General features: G+C 38.8%; 1 protein-coding gene across 2 annotated transcripts in view; it reads left to right on the forward strand.

Moving 5' to 3' along the window:
- Positions 1–13,558, forward strand: part of igsf21a (immunoglobin superfamily, member 21a) — a 194,803-nt gene that overhangs the window by 169,706 nt on the left and 11,539 nt on the right. The window contains exons 7-9 of one of the 2 annotated variants that reach the window (XM_085407246.1): positions 2,724–3,204; positions 9,325–9,425; positions 11,255–11,447. In XM_085407246.1, the coding sequence (XP_085263372.1) occupies positions 2,724–3,204; positions 9,325–9,425; positions 11,255–11,447 (775 nt within the window). The remainder of the gene's footprint in view (positions 1–2,723; positions 3,205–9,324; positions 9,426–11,254; positions 11,448–13,558) is intronic. The other variant, XM_085407247.1, reaches the window with a different exon arrangement.

The following is a 13,558-nucleotide window of genomic DNA, read 5'->3' on the forward strand; positions in this document are numbered from 1 at the left end:
CACAAAGTATGGCTCAGCAAATCAGGCACAAGTAATGCAGAAGTAGTATCAAGTGGAAAATGTCTCAAAATTGATGATGGTAATACTGTTTAACACTGAGAAAAATTATTGTCACAATAAATATGACTAGTCTGTAATCATTTAGACAGCACAACAAATAATCTAAAAAGACTTGTGTCACTCAACTCCTCTTCGAAGACTTTCATATCGAATATGTCTATTTATATCGCTGTCTAAAGTGTTTCCATATCCATGTCCCACTGTACATACGATCTGTTAATGGGAGAGGAAAGGAGCAGAACTGCAGAATAATGAAACAGAAATAGAACTTTAGTTTCTCCCTGCAGCTACATTTGTGTCATTCATTTTATTCATGTCTTTGATAAAACATCCATTTATTCCTTTTCTTTTAACTAAACCAGACAGGTGACAAAAAACTTATTCTTGATATTTTGCTGGAAGTAACACCTCAATAATGTATTATTTCCAACATGTTGAGAGCTGACGTAACACAGGGCTCAGTGCACCCTGTTAAGTCATTCAGACATTTAATCAATATTTCTTTTATGGCTATAAATGAACTTGTCTGTTAATGTTTACGGAAACAAATCAGTTATCTAGGCTTACTGAATTAATTCCCTATTATACCAATCTATAGCCAACACAGGTGTTATTGTGTACCCACACCATTTTGTCCAACAAAAGCTCGAGAACAGGTGCATAGATCTTTCTAATCCGCACTGCTCTCCCTCCACCTGCTGTGATAATTAATGAGGTGCTGCAGTACACATTGACAAAAGCTTCTTCTCTACGCAAGTTGTTGAGTAGCTGTAGGAATTAGCAGCAGATGCAATAGGGTCATTGTGGATAAGGTTGATGTTTTCACTTCCCATTGTGCTATTGAATTTTAAGCTGTCACATGAGGTAGACTGGTAGAAAAATTTGGTGGAGGAAAAAGTGCCAATCACTACAACAACCGAAAGTAAGCAAACTTTGGAGAGAAAATTTGTTGTATCTCTGTACTGTAGGTGTTGTGCAGGTTTGAGCAACATCTGCTGTGCATTAGAAAGTTTTATGAGTAAGCTATAAATACCACAAAAATCCCCTGCAGCACAACACAGCTCATAATGATATTGTGTGTCCAGTAGCAGCAGGGCCCACGGAGGCAGCCTTGTCAATAATATTCATATTACAATTAACATTGATGTAACAGTGAATGTGACTCAAAAGGGTAAAGCTGTCCACTAAGTGTAAATATTTCAATATGACATTTGAAATGCTTTACTTTTGTACTAATTACTATAGTGTTAGGAAGCACTTTCTGTTGCATTTTGATAATAATGTCATATTAAAAAGGAAACAAGAAGGTAATAAGATGGAAGTAACAAATTATTGCCAAAAATCCAAGTAATTGTCTTGTATCAACAGTGGTGCTGAGTAGTATTACATTAAAGTTTATTTAATAACAACAGGTAATAATAACAGGTCAGAAACTGGTGGTAATTAGGTGGAAATAAAATATGCCTATAAGACTAATGTGTGGTAATAACATGACCCAGGACTGCAAATTGCAACACTATTTCTTTTTAATTACATATTAGTAACCTATTAAAGCAAACTTCAAGAAGTGTGATGATTACCTGGAAACATTTGTGGTAGTTTCACATTGGGATATACTGGTAATTTAGAACTGACCTTTACCCCGATGTTGATGATGTTCTTCTTGTTGTTGGGGATGGAAAACATCCAGTGCTGTGCTGTCACTTTAAATGTAAATCGTTCTTTTTGCTGGAAGAGTCATAAAATGTAAAGTTCCCTATTGCAAATATAATAAAAATTTACATACTAAGCAATGAACTGTAGAACTACAAATAATACTTTGAAAAAACTAAATTCAAATGACCAAAGGTTCCCCAAAGAGCTGCGGATTAAAATTTCTGTTCATTAACAGCACAAAAAATACCACAGGCTGTAACTACACAACCTTGTTTCAATGCTAATATCTGGAGGTTATGTGCAGAAATGGGAGTATGAATTCTCTATTGAGAGATAAGGCAGCTGGAGAAATTATGTGATGCATGAAATGCTAAGGAAACACTTGTAATATTCAGGGAAATCCCTGACTGCAGCACTAGCTACTGCAGAATGAAATAGGGAATGAGACAATTCTCAAATTAAAACGCCATTATTCTATATGTTTAACAATTAAGAAAGGAAAGAAATAAGAATGTGAGTGGTGCTGTTATGATGATAAAACACAGAGAACAAAAACTGAATATTTTCACATTCTATACTGAGTGTAATGGCTCTGTGGCAAAACAAAATTTACTGTGTGGGCTCTCTGTTCTTAATCTTTCCTGCCGATCTATTAATCCCACTGTATGCTGCCGTCCCAGCCAACAGCCAACAGACAGCGTAAGCAATAGGCTGTAACCATTCAGCTGCATTAAGCAGGTGAAACGACAGATATTGCGCTCAGTAGTTGTTGGCACCAAAATAGAACTAAAATGAGAATCAGTGTTGAAATTAATATGTCAATATTGTGTTTACCGCGCAGCTTGTGATACCTCCTGACCACATATTCTATTAGGGCAAAATTGAAGTCATGCATTTGTGTGTACTCTTCTGGTAAAGATAAAGTATCTAGTTAAATATGTCATTTTTTTTTCTTTTTTCCTCTCAACTCCATCTGTTTTTCTCTTTCAACGCCTCTCTGCCTAAAGGTATACTTTAAACGAGATGGTGAGCTGATAGAGGTGATCTCCTACACTCTACCGTCCGCCAACGACCAGGGGAGCAGCTCAGCAGGGGTGAGAGGAGCCAGGCCACTGATCAGCAGGGACCTTGATGACACTAAGTTACAGCGGTCCCTCTCCCTCTTGGATCCCGAAGGACGATCGCCCCGCTTGTACACAGAGAGCCCCCAACGTGTCCACACTCATGGACAACAGGCCTACGAACCCAGCCCTGCAACAGAGGTCATTCCAGAGACAGTAGTGAGCCGGGAGTTCCCCCGCTGGGTGCACAGCACAGACCCACTCTACTACTTTAGCCACACTCACGTCCCCCAGAGTGATGGCTCTGTGGTGGTGCAGGCCCGACTTACTTGGACCCTCAACCCCCAGTTAGATAATGATGCCCTGTTCAGCTGCGAAGTGAAGCATCCAGCACTGTCCATGCCTATGCAGACAGAGGTCACTCTAGGTGAGTAGGATGCTGTCCAACTCATTGCTTTTGCATGCTGTACTCATTCCCACACAGACCTTTTGCTCATCTGTCCGCTTTTCCACTTCCCAGCCACCCAAAAAACCGCAAGACATACACTCGTTTCTCATTTCTTTTTTCTTTTAATCTCCTGCTGTCTCCTCGTATCCCGTTGCCGCACTTGGAGACCGACTGGGCCTCCTTATGTCTTCGTTGCAAATGTACTCAGAACAACACTGATTTTCATTTGATGCTGCTTAATTGTGTTACAGCTGAGCAGATTGCAAGTTTAACACTGAATGCAAAACTCACAGTGAATGACAGAGCAATTCATCGAGCTGTCTGTTGCTAGATTGAGTTAACTCAGGAGCGTTATTGAAAAAGTCAGCCTGAATTAGAGAAGTCAGATGAGAATTTAGACACACTGACCAACGTTTTATTATAGGAAAGGCACTCACAGAGATGCTCCACTTCTTCGAACCTCAGTGAAAACCTCCTTTAAGCTCTTCAGTAATATGCTTTAGTGTGTCAGAGACATAGTGTCTTAATTTTGCCGTTTCATCAGAAGGAGAAAAACGCAGTGGCATTAGGATTATTATTGTTTGTTCATCTGCAAACGATCAAAGGAGATGGAATAGCTACACAAATACTGATTTCAGAGAACAGGAGTCACACTTTATGGGAAAACTTAGCATTAAGTTTTAATAGCATCTGATCGAAGAGAGAGACACACATACTCTGACTTTAAAAATTTTGTTTTTGGGGGTTTTTTTTATTCCAAAAACAAAGATGGCATCCAGCATATCCAATTAACACTTCAAAGGCAGTACGTTGGCATCACAGTCCTGGATAGAAGCCAGCAGTCGTAACATGATAAACAGAGACAATATCTTCCATGAAAAGTTAGCAGTGTTTGAAAGCAAAAGAGGCTCTGAATGAGGAGGCTGTGGCTGGCTTACCATTGCAGTGTCACATCCTCGCCTTTCATTTAATTAAAAGTCCCCATTTTCAGTGCTGGTGAGCAGCAATGGTTACATTGTTCATCTATAGGAAATGTTATTACGTTAAGTACTTAGAGAATGCATTTACAAATTAATTACCAACTTAAAAGTGGAAAATACAATGCATGAAGGAGATGATGTTTTCGTGTCAATATTTTTTTTAGCTTTACAAATACCCTGCCTCAATATTACGTAAATAAATAAATAAATAAAAACTAATTTATTAATTTATTGCTTAATGGGTTTATCTTTTTTTCTTTTAAGTGCTAGACCAAACCTTCCAAAAGCAGTGATTCACCCAGAGACAAGAGTGTGAGGTTGTTGATGATGATTATTATGATTAAATCCAGGCTCCATTTTTCTTTCTTTAGTAGAAGAAAGAAAAAGATTATCAGAATTGTTACTGTGAGAATAAAACTTCTACGGGCCAGAATAAAATATAGTTTTAAACAAAATGGTTTCGTAAAATCAATAACTTAGAATTGTAACTCACCTGTTCAAGTCTGAAGGAAACAGAAAATTGCTAAAGTTATACTATTAAATGTTTGTTGCTTTTTCCTCTTCATTAAGGTGTTGGAAGTCTCACTGTGAACAAGCATAGATTATTGGCTGCAAACTGGTATGGATACAGAGCAAAGAGATCTGAATAAATGACACTGATTGACTGATTACAACTAAAGTTTTCTTAAATATCTGGGAGAGTGCAATGGGACTGTATGCAGTTCTAAAAAAAAATCTGATATTTTGTTAGTCAATACAACTGAAAGGTCTAGTATTGGGGGATCAGGCAGCATTGACTGAGGACATATATGGTACCTATAGAACAATTTTTAAATTAAAATTGTTCAAAATGTATTCATTTATAATATCTACACTGTATTTATGAACTAAATGGCAGGTCTGACACATGTAAATGGCATGTGTTGTTTGTTTGTTAAAGGGAGAATTTACAGCAACTTTTATAGCTGGTATCATGAGTTTAAAAACCCACATACAAGTAAGACAATGTTTTATGGAATAAAGGCTTTATCTTCTTGAATTTAAACCTGACAACATCCTATGAAGAAAGTAAAAATGTACTTCTTTGAACTATTCAAGTGTGCTATTAAGGGATATCTGTAAAGACACTTGCCATATATGATAAAAACCATAATAATGAATTTCTAGCTATCTACAGCAAATTGATACTTTGAGTCACTTTCTCTCACACTCCTCTGACTCCTGTAATGGTTAGGCAACACATTATTCCTGAGGAAAAAAAGTTTGACAAAAATGTAGTGGGGATTTTAGGTTTAGTGTTATTTCCTCACAACTTGTATGCCAAAAAGACCTTATGCCAGATTCCATATGTGTATGTGGGTAAATAGGTTGAATCTGCAGGGCATCAATTAGAGGAGATGGGACACTCCTTTCTGTTGAAGCTTTTGGATCAGTTTTCTGTCCAGATTGACAAGGGAAGTGTTCATTTTAGGCAAAAATCATGTATATAGTGTATGGTATATGGTGGATTAATAATTAGTTGTGGACTGATTTTCCTGAAATTTTTGTTGGTGAGCATGTATTGTAGTTGTGATTTGCTCATTTTACGTTATTATAGAGCTATTTTATCTGTTAGCACACTATTTAGGTTCTTTGACATTTGTTTTTGTTGTTTTTTTATTGTTTGTTTTTGGATAGCAATAGAGTTCTAACGAAATAATAGAGGCTTCACCTGTCGTTGGCACTGTACTTATATCAATTTGTTGATGGTTTTAAACTTTTAATGGAAATCATTGATATTGAGAAAAATATGAAATATTACCAGCCATATCCCTGAAGAGGATCTACTGCCTAACAAAGCCCTTTGGCCCTTATTTAAAAACCAATTGTTGCGACTGGCATTGTCACTTTTTCAAATGGGAATTTCTCATACCACAAAATCGTCTTTTAAAATGTAATAACTGTCACCCTCATCTCCCAAGTGAATAGAAATATAGTACATCACTTGCTAGAGGGAGGCAGGCGGCATCAGTTGAAGGTATAATGGCACGAGCTGTCTTCGCAAGACAAAGTATTGCTGTAAGGATTCTAACAGCTCTTTGCCTTTTTCGCATGTTGATAATACAGATGACACAACCTGGGGGAAATGGGCCCTGTGAAACTCTTGCTAAATGTCAAAAGTGTTAATATTTTGACAAGCCTTTCTGTGCTGTGTTTGAAGTCATTAATTTAGCACTACCTTTGTTCTTTTAAAGAGATGGAAGAAGCATCAGTAGAATAAAAATGAGAACAGAAAATGTGCGTTTGTTGATTGTTGATTGAGCGTACTTGAAATTCAAAGCATTCACTGACCTGCTCAGAGCTTGATCCATCTTGGAATGGAAGAGTATTTAGGAAAAAAAGGTAATATGGTTGTGATTCACGTACCAAATTGTGTTGAATATTATTGCCAGACTAAATGGCACTAGGTTTCTAGAGTATATCAGTAACTCTAATTCAATGTGACTGTGTAAAACAGCTCACCTTAGGATTCTCATCGCTTACATACCCAGTTCATTTATTATGCAGTTGTAACTGGATAATTGCACTCATACACACACCCTCTTGGTTCTCTCAGGTGTGTTTGGTCAGGAAATGAAAGGGAGATCTTTTCAGTGCTCATAAGTAATAAATCTTTCAGAGATTTAATATCGCCACAGGAGACAGAACGACAGTCTGACAATCGACCAATGTTGTATCACACTTCATGAATATTCATGATTGGCTCTGTGCTCACCATACAAATGAAAATGAATCTGGTGCTGGTCTTCACAAGTCTAAAAAAGTGACTCACCTTTATGAGATCATGACCATTTTATTCATGAACGTCAGTTCATTCATGAACAGTGTATCCTAAAAATTAAAATAAGTTTTTGGCTTGGATTTATTAGAATATAATTAGACAAGAGATGGAAATGTCACCACACCCTACAGCAGTGAAAAGGACTCCAGGAATTTAAACAGTCCAGTCTTTGCTGTGCCAGGTCCTGATCATCAGGTGCTCCGTTTCAGGAACACATCTGTGATCTGTGTGTGCGTTTGCATGTCTGAATATTTATGAGGATTATGTGTGTGCATGTAATGTGTTGCAGTATGTCGCTATGTTGTGACTTTGTTCAACTGCAACATAATTCCATGGTCATCGGTCTGTCTTATTTTAGTGTTTTTAGCCACCTAGTGTGTAAGGTAACTCTAAGAAACACATAGCATGGGGCCTGATTCATCATGATGGTACAATCTGGCAGTCAGTCAGGCCTCTAAATTCAGCTGCAAGCCTCTTCACCTTCTCTTTCTAAACCGAACCAGTCACCCGGCTAATACGGTAGGTTCCCTTCAATGGTTTAAGTCTGGTGTACAGCTGGGCAGACCTGTTGATTCCTTCTCTTGATATTAAAGCACACCCGATGCATGGTGTGCAGTTGCTTTTCTGGGGGGCATGTTTATTCTCTGACCTCTCTTAAAGTCATAACAGTTCTTTCTTTAAGAAGTTGGGCCTTAAGTGACATTAGGTCTCATGGGACCGTGGCTCATTTCTCCTGTGATGCCCTCACCTCAAAGAAGCTGTATCATGTCCATCACGCTGCATGCTGCCATAATCAAAGATGGTGACGTAGGACGCCAACTGTCACTGCTGGAGCAAATCCCAGAAATCGGCCATCATCTTCCCAGCCATATGCCTGGCGAGCTCTATGTGACGCCATGACACCAGTATTTAAAAATACCCTTCTGTTAGTGTGTAGGAGGTGGAAATACAGTGCTTCACACTACCATGCCAAAACTAGCCTGTTAAATGCCATCCGTCTTCAGCGTGAGATGGAACACTCATGTCAAATTTGATGTCTCCGGTTTGGATGCCAGGGCTAAGATGTGATTATTTTGCCTGAGTTTGATTTTTCTTTTTTAAGGTTGCTGTTGCCAAAATTTCTTTTTGGAATTTGCACCCGTTTACGCTGCTTGGGGTCTGAACAGATACATCAGCTTGTAGAGAATAACAAGTTTTGCTAATAACAACAATAAAAATAATGATGATGACTATGATGATATTTAATAATATCGCTTTTCAGTCGCTTCTTTTGCAAATTTTCATGGAATTAAATTGCTTTTGTTTCTGCTTTATATAACATTCCCTAGGAGAGGATGTTATACTGTGGACAGTGTCACACGCACAATCCACAGTGTAATTTCTGAATCCATTAGTCTGATACAGGCTGGTAGTCACTGACTGCCTAAGAAAAGTCTGTGATTCATTAGTAGCATTGGACAGTTTGTTTCCAGATTAATTGCCGAAAAGTATAGGTCATTTGTCTGTTTATTTATTTATGCTTTAGTTCATCAATGAAAGCAAACACCCTGTGTGATTTATATTAAGAGTTGGAACCAAATTAAACAGAAGAACTCCTGGGTTGCATTGTACAGGCGTTACTGATAGGATACTCTTAGCCTGAGTCTCATTGCATGTGATGCTCAGTCCATTTGTTTAACATATGGAACTGTGCAGCATCTGGAGCAGTTATCTTTAGGGGAGCTGTTAATCATCACAAATCGTGCAGAACCTGCTTATATTGTCCTAATGCAGCGTGCTGTGCAGTTTAGCTGCAATGAAATGACTTACCTTCATTTTTTTTAATAGCATTATGCAAATCATTCATTTTATCTCAACACTACATGCGCAGGACAATCGCTGGCCCCTCACAATTCCATGATATTAGAATCTGGCTACTCCCTCTCCTACTTGCGCCCCATTGTTTTAGATGGTCTAAATGAAAGCCATCTGGGGGCTGCTGTCCGCACCAAGACAAGGGAATTAGCTCTGTGAGTGTCCCTTATCTCACTGCCTCCACACTCCACCCGTTTCACTCCCATTCTCCTCTAGTAATGAGTATCTACCCAATTTAGTTCCTTTTCTCTCCAAAGGGGAATAAATCCAGCACAGTTCTTTGGATGAAAGAACCTGAAGGTCCCTCGCCTCTCGGCCTGTGACCTTAATAGACAGGAAATTGTATTTGTATCCCTCCCTCTGCGACCAAACAGGTATCCAGCAGGATTTGCTCCCCATATTCAGTACAATGACCTTTGTCTCTCTGTCTTTTTTTCTTTTCAGCTGCTCCAAAGGGTCCTAAACTTTTGATGTCCCCCAGCAGGGCAAAGGTAGGGGACACAGTGCGCATCACTGTGCAAGGATTCCAGGTAGGATCGCCAGGGGTAAGTGCATGGGGTTTTAAGAAAATGAAAGACTAATTAAGTCTGCAATAGGAGGAGATTGGTGCACATGTGCAGTGAAGCCTGTTTAGTTTTCCTCTTTAGTGACCACTTTGCTGGGCACAGGCATATTTTCTTTAACCTATTTATTCAAGCATGTGCAATATTTATTTTGAAAAAAATGGATTTACATTTCAACATTTTGCTTAAAGTTAGTAAAGTTAGTACGCCCAAAATGCCAAACATTGCAGCTTTTCAGAATGTTTGTTTTCAATAAATCTTCAAATGTAAAACTAAAACTAAAGAATTAAAATGAATAAATTCAAAAGTACATGCTTATGTTAGGTTGGAAACTATGCTATCAGCTTTGATGCTGCTTTCAGACTTCCTGATTTCTTTTCCCAAATAGGAGCAGGTGTCTTTTGTGTGAATGGTCTCTGGGTGGTCCTGATATCTTTGACAGAAATGACACATTGAGAGTCAGTCAGGTGAATCGAATATGGCTAATCCTGATATAAAACAGCCTAATGGTGCACAGCGCAGGTGCCCTTTGTTACTTTGTAGTCTATAGGAATCATACTTCAGATTTCAAATTTAATTTAATGAAATGAAATTTATGAAATTTTATGGAACAAAGTTAAAATTCTGCATTGTTGTTGTTGTCAGTTTAGTACACTGAGTTATTGACGTCAAAGATTTATACATGCATGTCTGCCCAGTGACCTTAAGATTATTTTAAAGCTTTTTTTTTAACAGGGTTAAGTTTGGTTATTATAAACAGGCTTGACTGTGGCACGCAGCCAGTTGGGCCCTTCGGCAGCGTAGGCATCAGTGCGTACAGATTGATCAGAAAGCAAATTTCCCTTATCCTTCCCCGGGCCCTAGGCTTTGGGGTTTCACAATAGATACGATACTGTGCCAAGACTAATAATTTTGCTGCCTGCCTTTGTGATGAAATAAGATGTTCCTCTGCGGAATTTGTTGTTGATGCTTCTTTTACAGAGGATTTTTTTTTCTGTTCCTTCTCATTGATGTGTTGTTTGTTTGTCAGTCTTGAATATGTTTTTAATTATATTCGTATTATTATACAGCAGTATTCATTACATCATTGTCTTAAAAACAAGTGCAACAAGTTCAAGTTTAAGATTGTTCTGTCTTAAAACACAGTAGACTTGCTCACATCTATAGTAGAGTATACACTGTGCTTGAAAAACTGTGGAAGAAGGGCAAACTGCAGTAGCTGAAAATGTTGTTTGTTTTGCTTCACTCTGCATTTGTGAATTTGCCAAATAAGCTAGCTCTTGAGTTCATGGACCTCTGTAGGAAAAACTACTCTTGAGCAGAAACAGCCACACTGACGGTTACTTTTTCAGCACAGTTAGTGATAGCACATACAGGACTTCAGTTCTACACTAACTTCATGTGGTATGTTTTTCTCAAAATGTGAGGTTATGGTGCTGACATTTCAATACATCCCTAAGTCGGGGCTCTGGTCCTCTGGAGCCCTGGAGACTGGAGCATGTTCTTTAGAAATCTTTTAAATGTGTCTTTTTTTGTCATGTAATTTTTCCTTTGAGGATGCATAGTTAGAGTGATACAAACGCCTATCTGTGTAAAACTGTTGTAAAGTGAAGCATGATTATTAATGCATGTTGTTAACTTGCCTTTGCATTAGGGGGAAATTGGAGCTTGTATTATTCATGTATACTTTGCTGTTAATCTCTTGGCTGACACTCACAGACTTTCTTTGTTCTGCCCTTTCAACACTATTCATCTGCATTTTTTTTCTTTTCGTTCCTATTTTTCTTTCCATTCCATTTGGGTGTTGATAGAACGAGGTTTTCCCTGAGCCACTCTTCACCTGGACGAGGGTGGGGGGCCGCCTGCTGGATGGGAGCACTCAGCGAGAGGGGAGGGAGCTGATTTTGGAGAGAGTGCCAGCTGAGCTTAACGGCTCCATGTATCGTTGCACAGCCCAGAATCCTCTGGGTTCCACAGATACGCACACTCGCCTCATAGTCTTCGGTATGTACGCTGAACTCTGCAACATACTCTGGTCCCATTCTGAAGCAGCTGCTACACTAGCAGTTAAACTGAAATCATATTTAATTTTGACGAATTATTTAGGGGACAATAAATATGAAATAATGTTTGTCACAGTTTCACAGGCACACATTTTACACATTTAAATGTCAAAGAAAATTGCGTAATTCTACAAAATTCGTTTTAATGTATCTATAATATCTTTGAAGAATACTTAAGAGATTTATGTGACCGCTTTTAGGTATAAATCATTAATGCTGTTGAGTGTGTGATTAATAAGAGATTGTAATTGCTTCCACAATGCATTCTTTTAAGGGCAGCACTTTTGAGAATAACTATTCTCTAGCAAGGGATTTAGTGACTATTCCATTAATGGCATGCCCTCAGCTGTTCTCACTTAAACACCAAAACACAACTATGGTATCAAAGGCTCATGCTAAAATCAAAAGACTTTGTTGTTGGCAGTGTTAGAAAAGTACTTCATTTGCTGGTGTTGATGTGGGAGCTGGAATGCTTACAGGTTCTGTTATGTCTGTGTGCCCTGCTCCTCTGGCTCTGTTTGCACTGGACACTCATGGAAGAACTGGGATCTGCCTTTCTGAGAGTTCCAATGAAATGACTTCTGTTACAGCTAAATGTCACTTTGCACGAGTGCATTGACAATTTAATCTGTCGGTCCCGTGTTGAAACATAGCCCCTGACTCACTTTTCCCTGAAAAGTCATATTGTAAATGATATCCAGTAATTAAATTGGTTTATTTGAATGACCTCATGGCTAAAAAGGCTACAGCAGAGTTACAGCCAGAAGTAGGCAGACATTACTTGTCTTTAAGTCAGCTAAAATAATACCTTTTTAAATGTATGTTCAATGTTACCTGTAAAATCTAAGCACATCTTTCTTGATGACTGTCTATAGTTTCTCTGTAGCAGCAACGCTGCCAAGCCTGCATGCATACCAGATGCAAAAAGATGCTGGGTCATCTTTGAGTGGAGCTACTGTGAAGCATTCATGTAACAGAGACCTGTATTTGGAAGTGCGATAACTATAGATAGATACAGCCACTCCTCTTACGCAGTCCTTGTGTAAAGAGAATTTTTGACACTTGTACTATACAGATGTCAAGTTAAGCAAGAAAAACTGGGAGATTTCTTTGGGAAGTTTAGAAATGTGTAGTATGCAGCTTGACACCATTTTTGTACTTGAGCAACTCTGAAACAAAGAACATGTTATCCTCATGTTATCCTCATTTCTTTCTATCTCTGCACCTGAAACACTCCTTTGAACAGGGTTTAAGTGTGTCACAAATGTACAAATTACTGGGCAGGTCTAATAAGAAGCCACTTTAAGGGAAAAGTGCCACTTTAGGCGGGCGTTACCTTGAGAAGCGTTTTGCTAGGAAGTGCACTAATGTCTATTTAACACCCTGATGCATCCTCAGGTGTCATGGGCTATGTGCCTAGTATGGCCCATCTGTCTGCCTTCTCCTTGTAGATTGCCTTCACTCACTCTAAGGGGAAGTAAATGGTGATTAAGTGACCTTGGCACCATCCCCCATGGCCTTGAGATAAGACACCTGCCGGGGTAGGGGGGATGAAGAGATAGAAGTACTTGGGGGCTCTGCTCACTTCACTAAATGTTCAGTATACATCATCAAGAATAATAGAGTATAATGATAGCTTGCTATAGAGACGCTCCGCCAATGACAAGCAGCGTTCACGTCTTGATGATGTACATTTCTAGCCACCCTCAGTGATAATATCCAGTCAGATTACTTTGAAGTGAGTCAGCAGAAATGAGAAACCCAGTAGGGACAAACCCACAGGCAGACAACTGTACTTCACACACATGCAGAGACACGCAAATATGTATGCCTATGCAAATGTGCTGGGCAGGCAAACACAAGCGTGCATATGGAGAGTGCAGACACTAATTTCTCTGGGCATCTCAGAGGAGCTTCTATCTTAATATGGTTGCAATGAAACAAGTAAAGTTTCACACTGTGCTTTATATGTGGCTTCCACCTGCTCATATACAACATCTAACATCCAAAAATAGCTCACAAAGTGGAATTAAAGGTTGTTGCCAATGCTCT

The sequence above is a fragment of the Rhamphochromis longiceps genome, linkage group LG5, assembly GCF_057381845.1.
Source record: "Rhamphochromis longiceps isolate RC_006_pf linkage group LG5, R_longiceps_female_GT1.1, whole genome shotgun sequence".
Lineage (NCBI taxonomy): Eukaryota > Metazoa > Chordata > Actinopteri > Cichliformes > Cichlidae > Rhamphochromis > Rhamphochromis longiceps.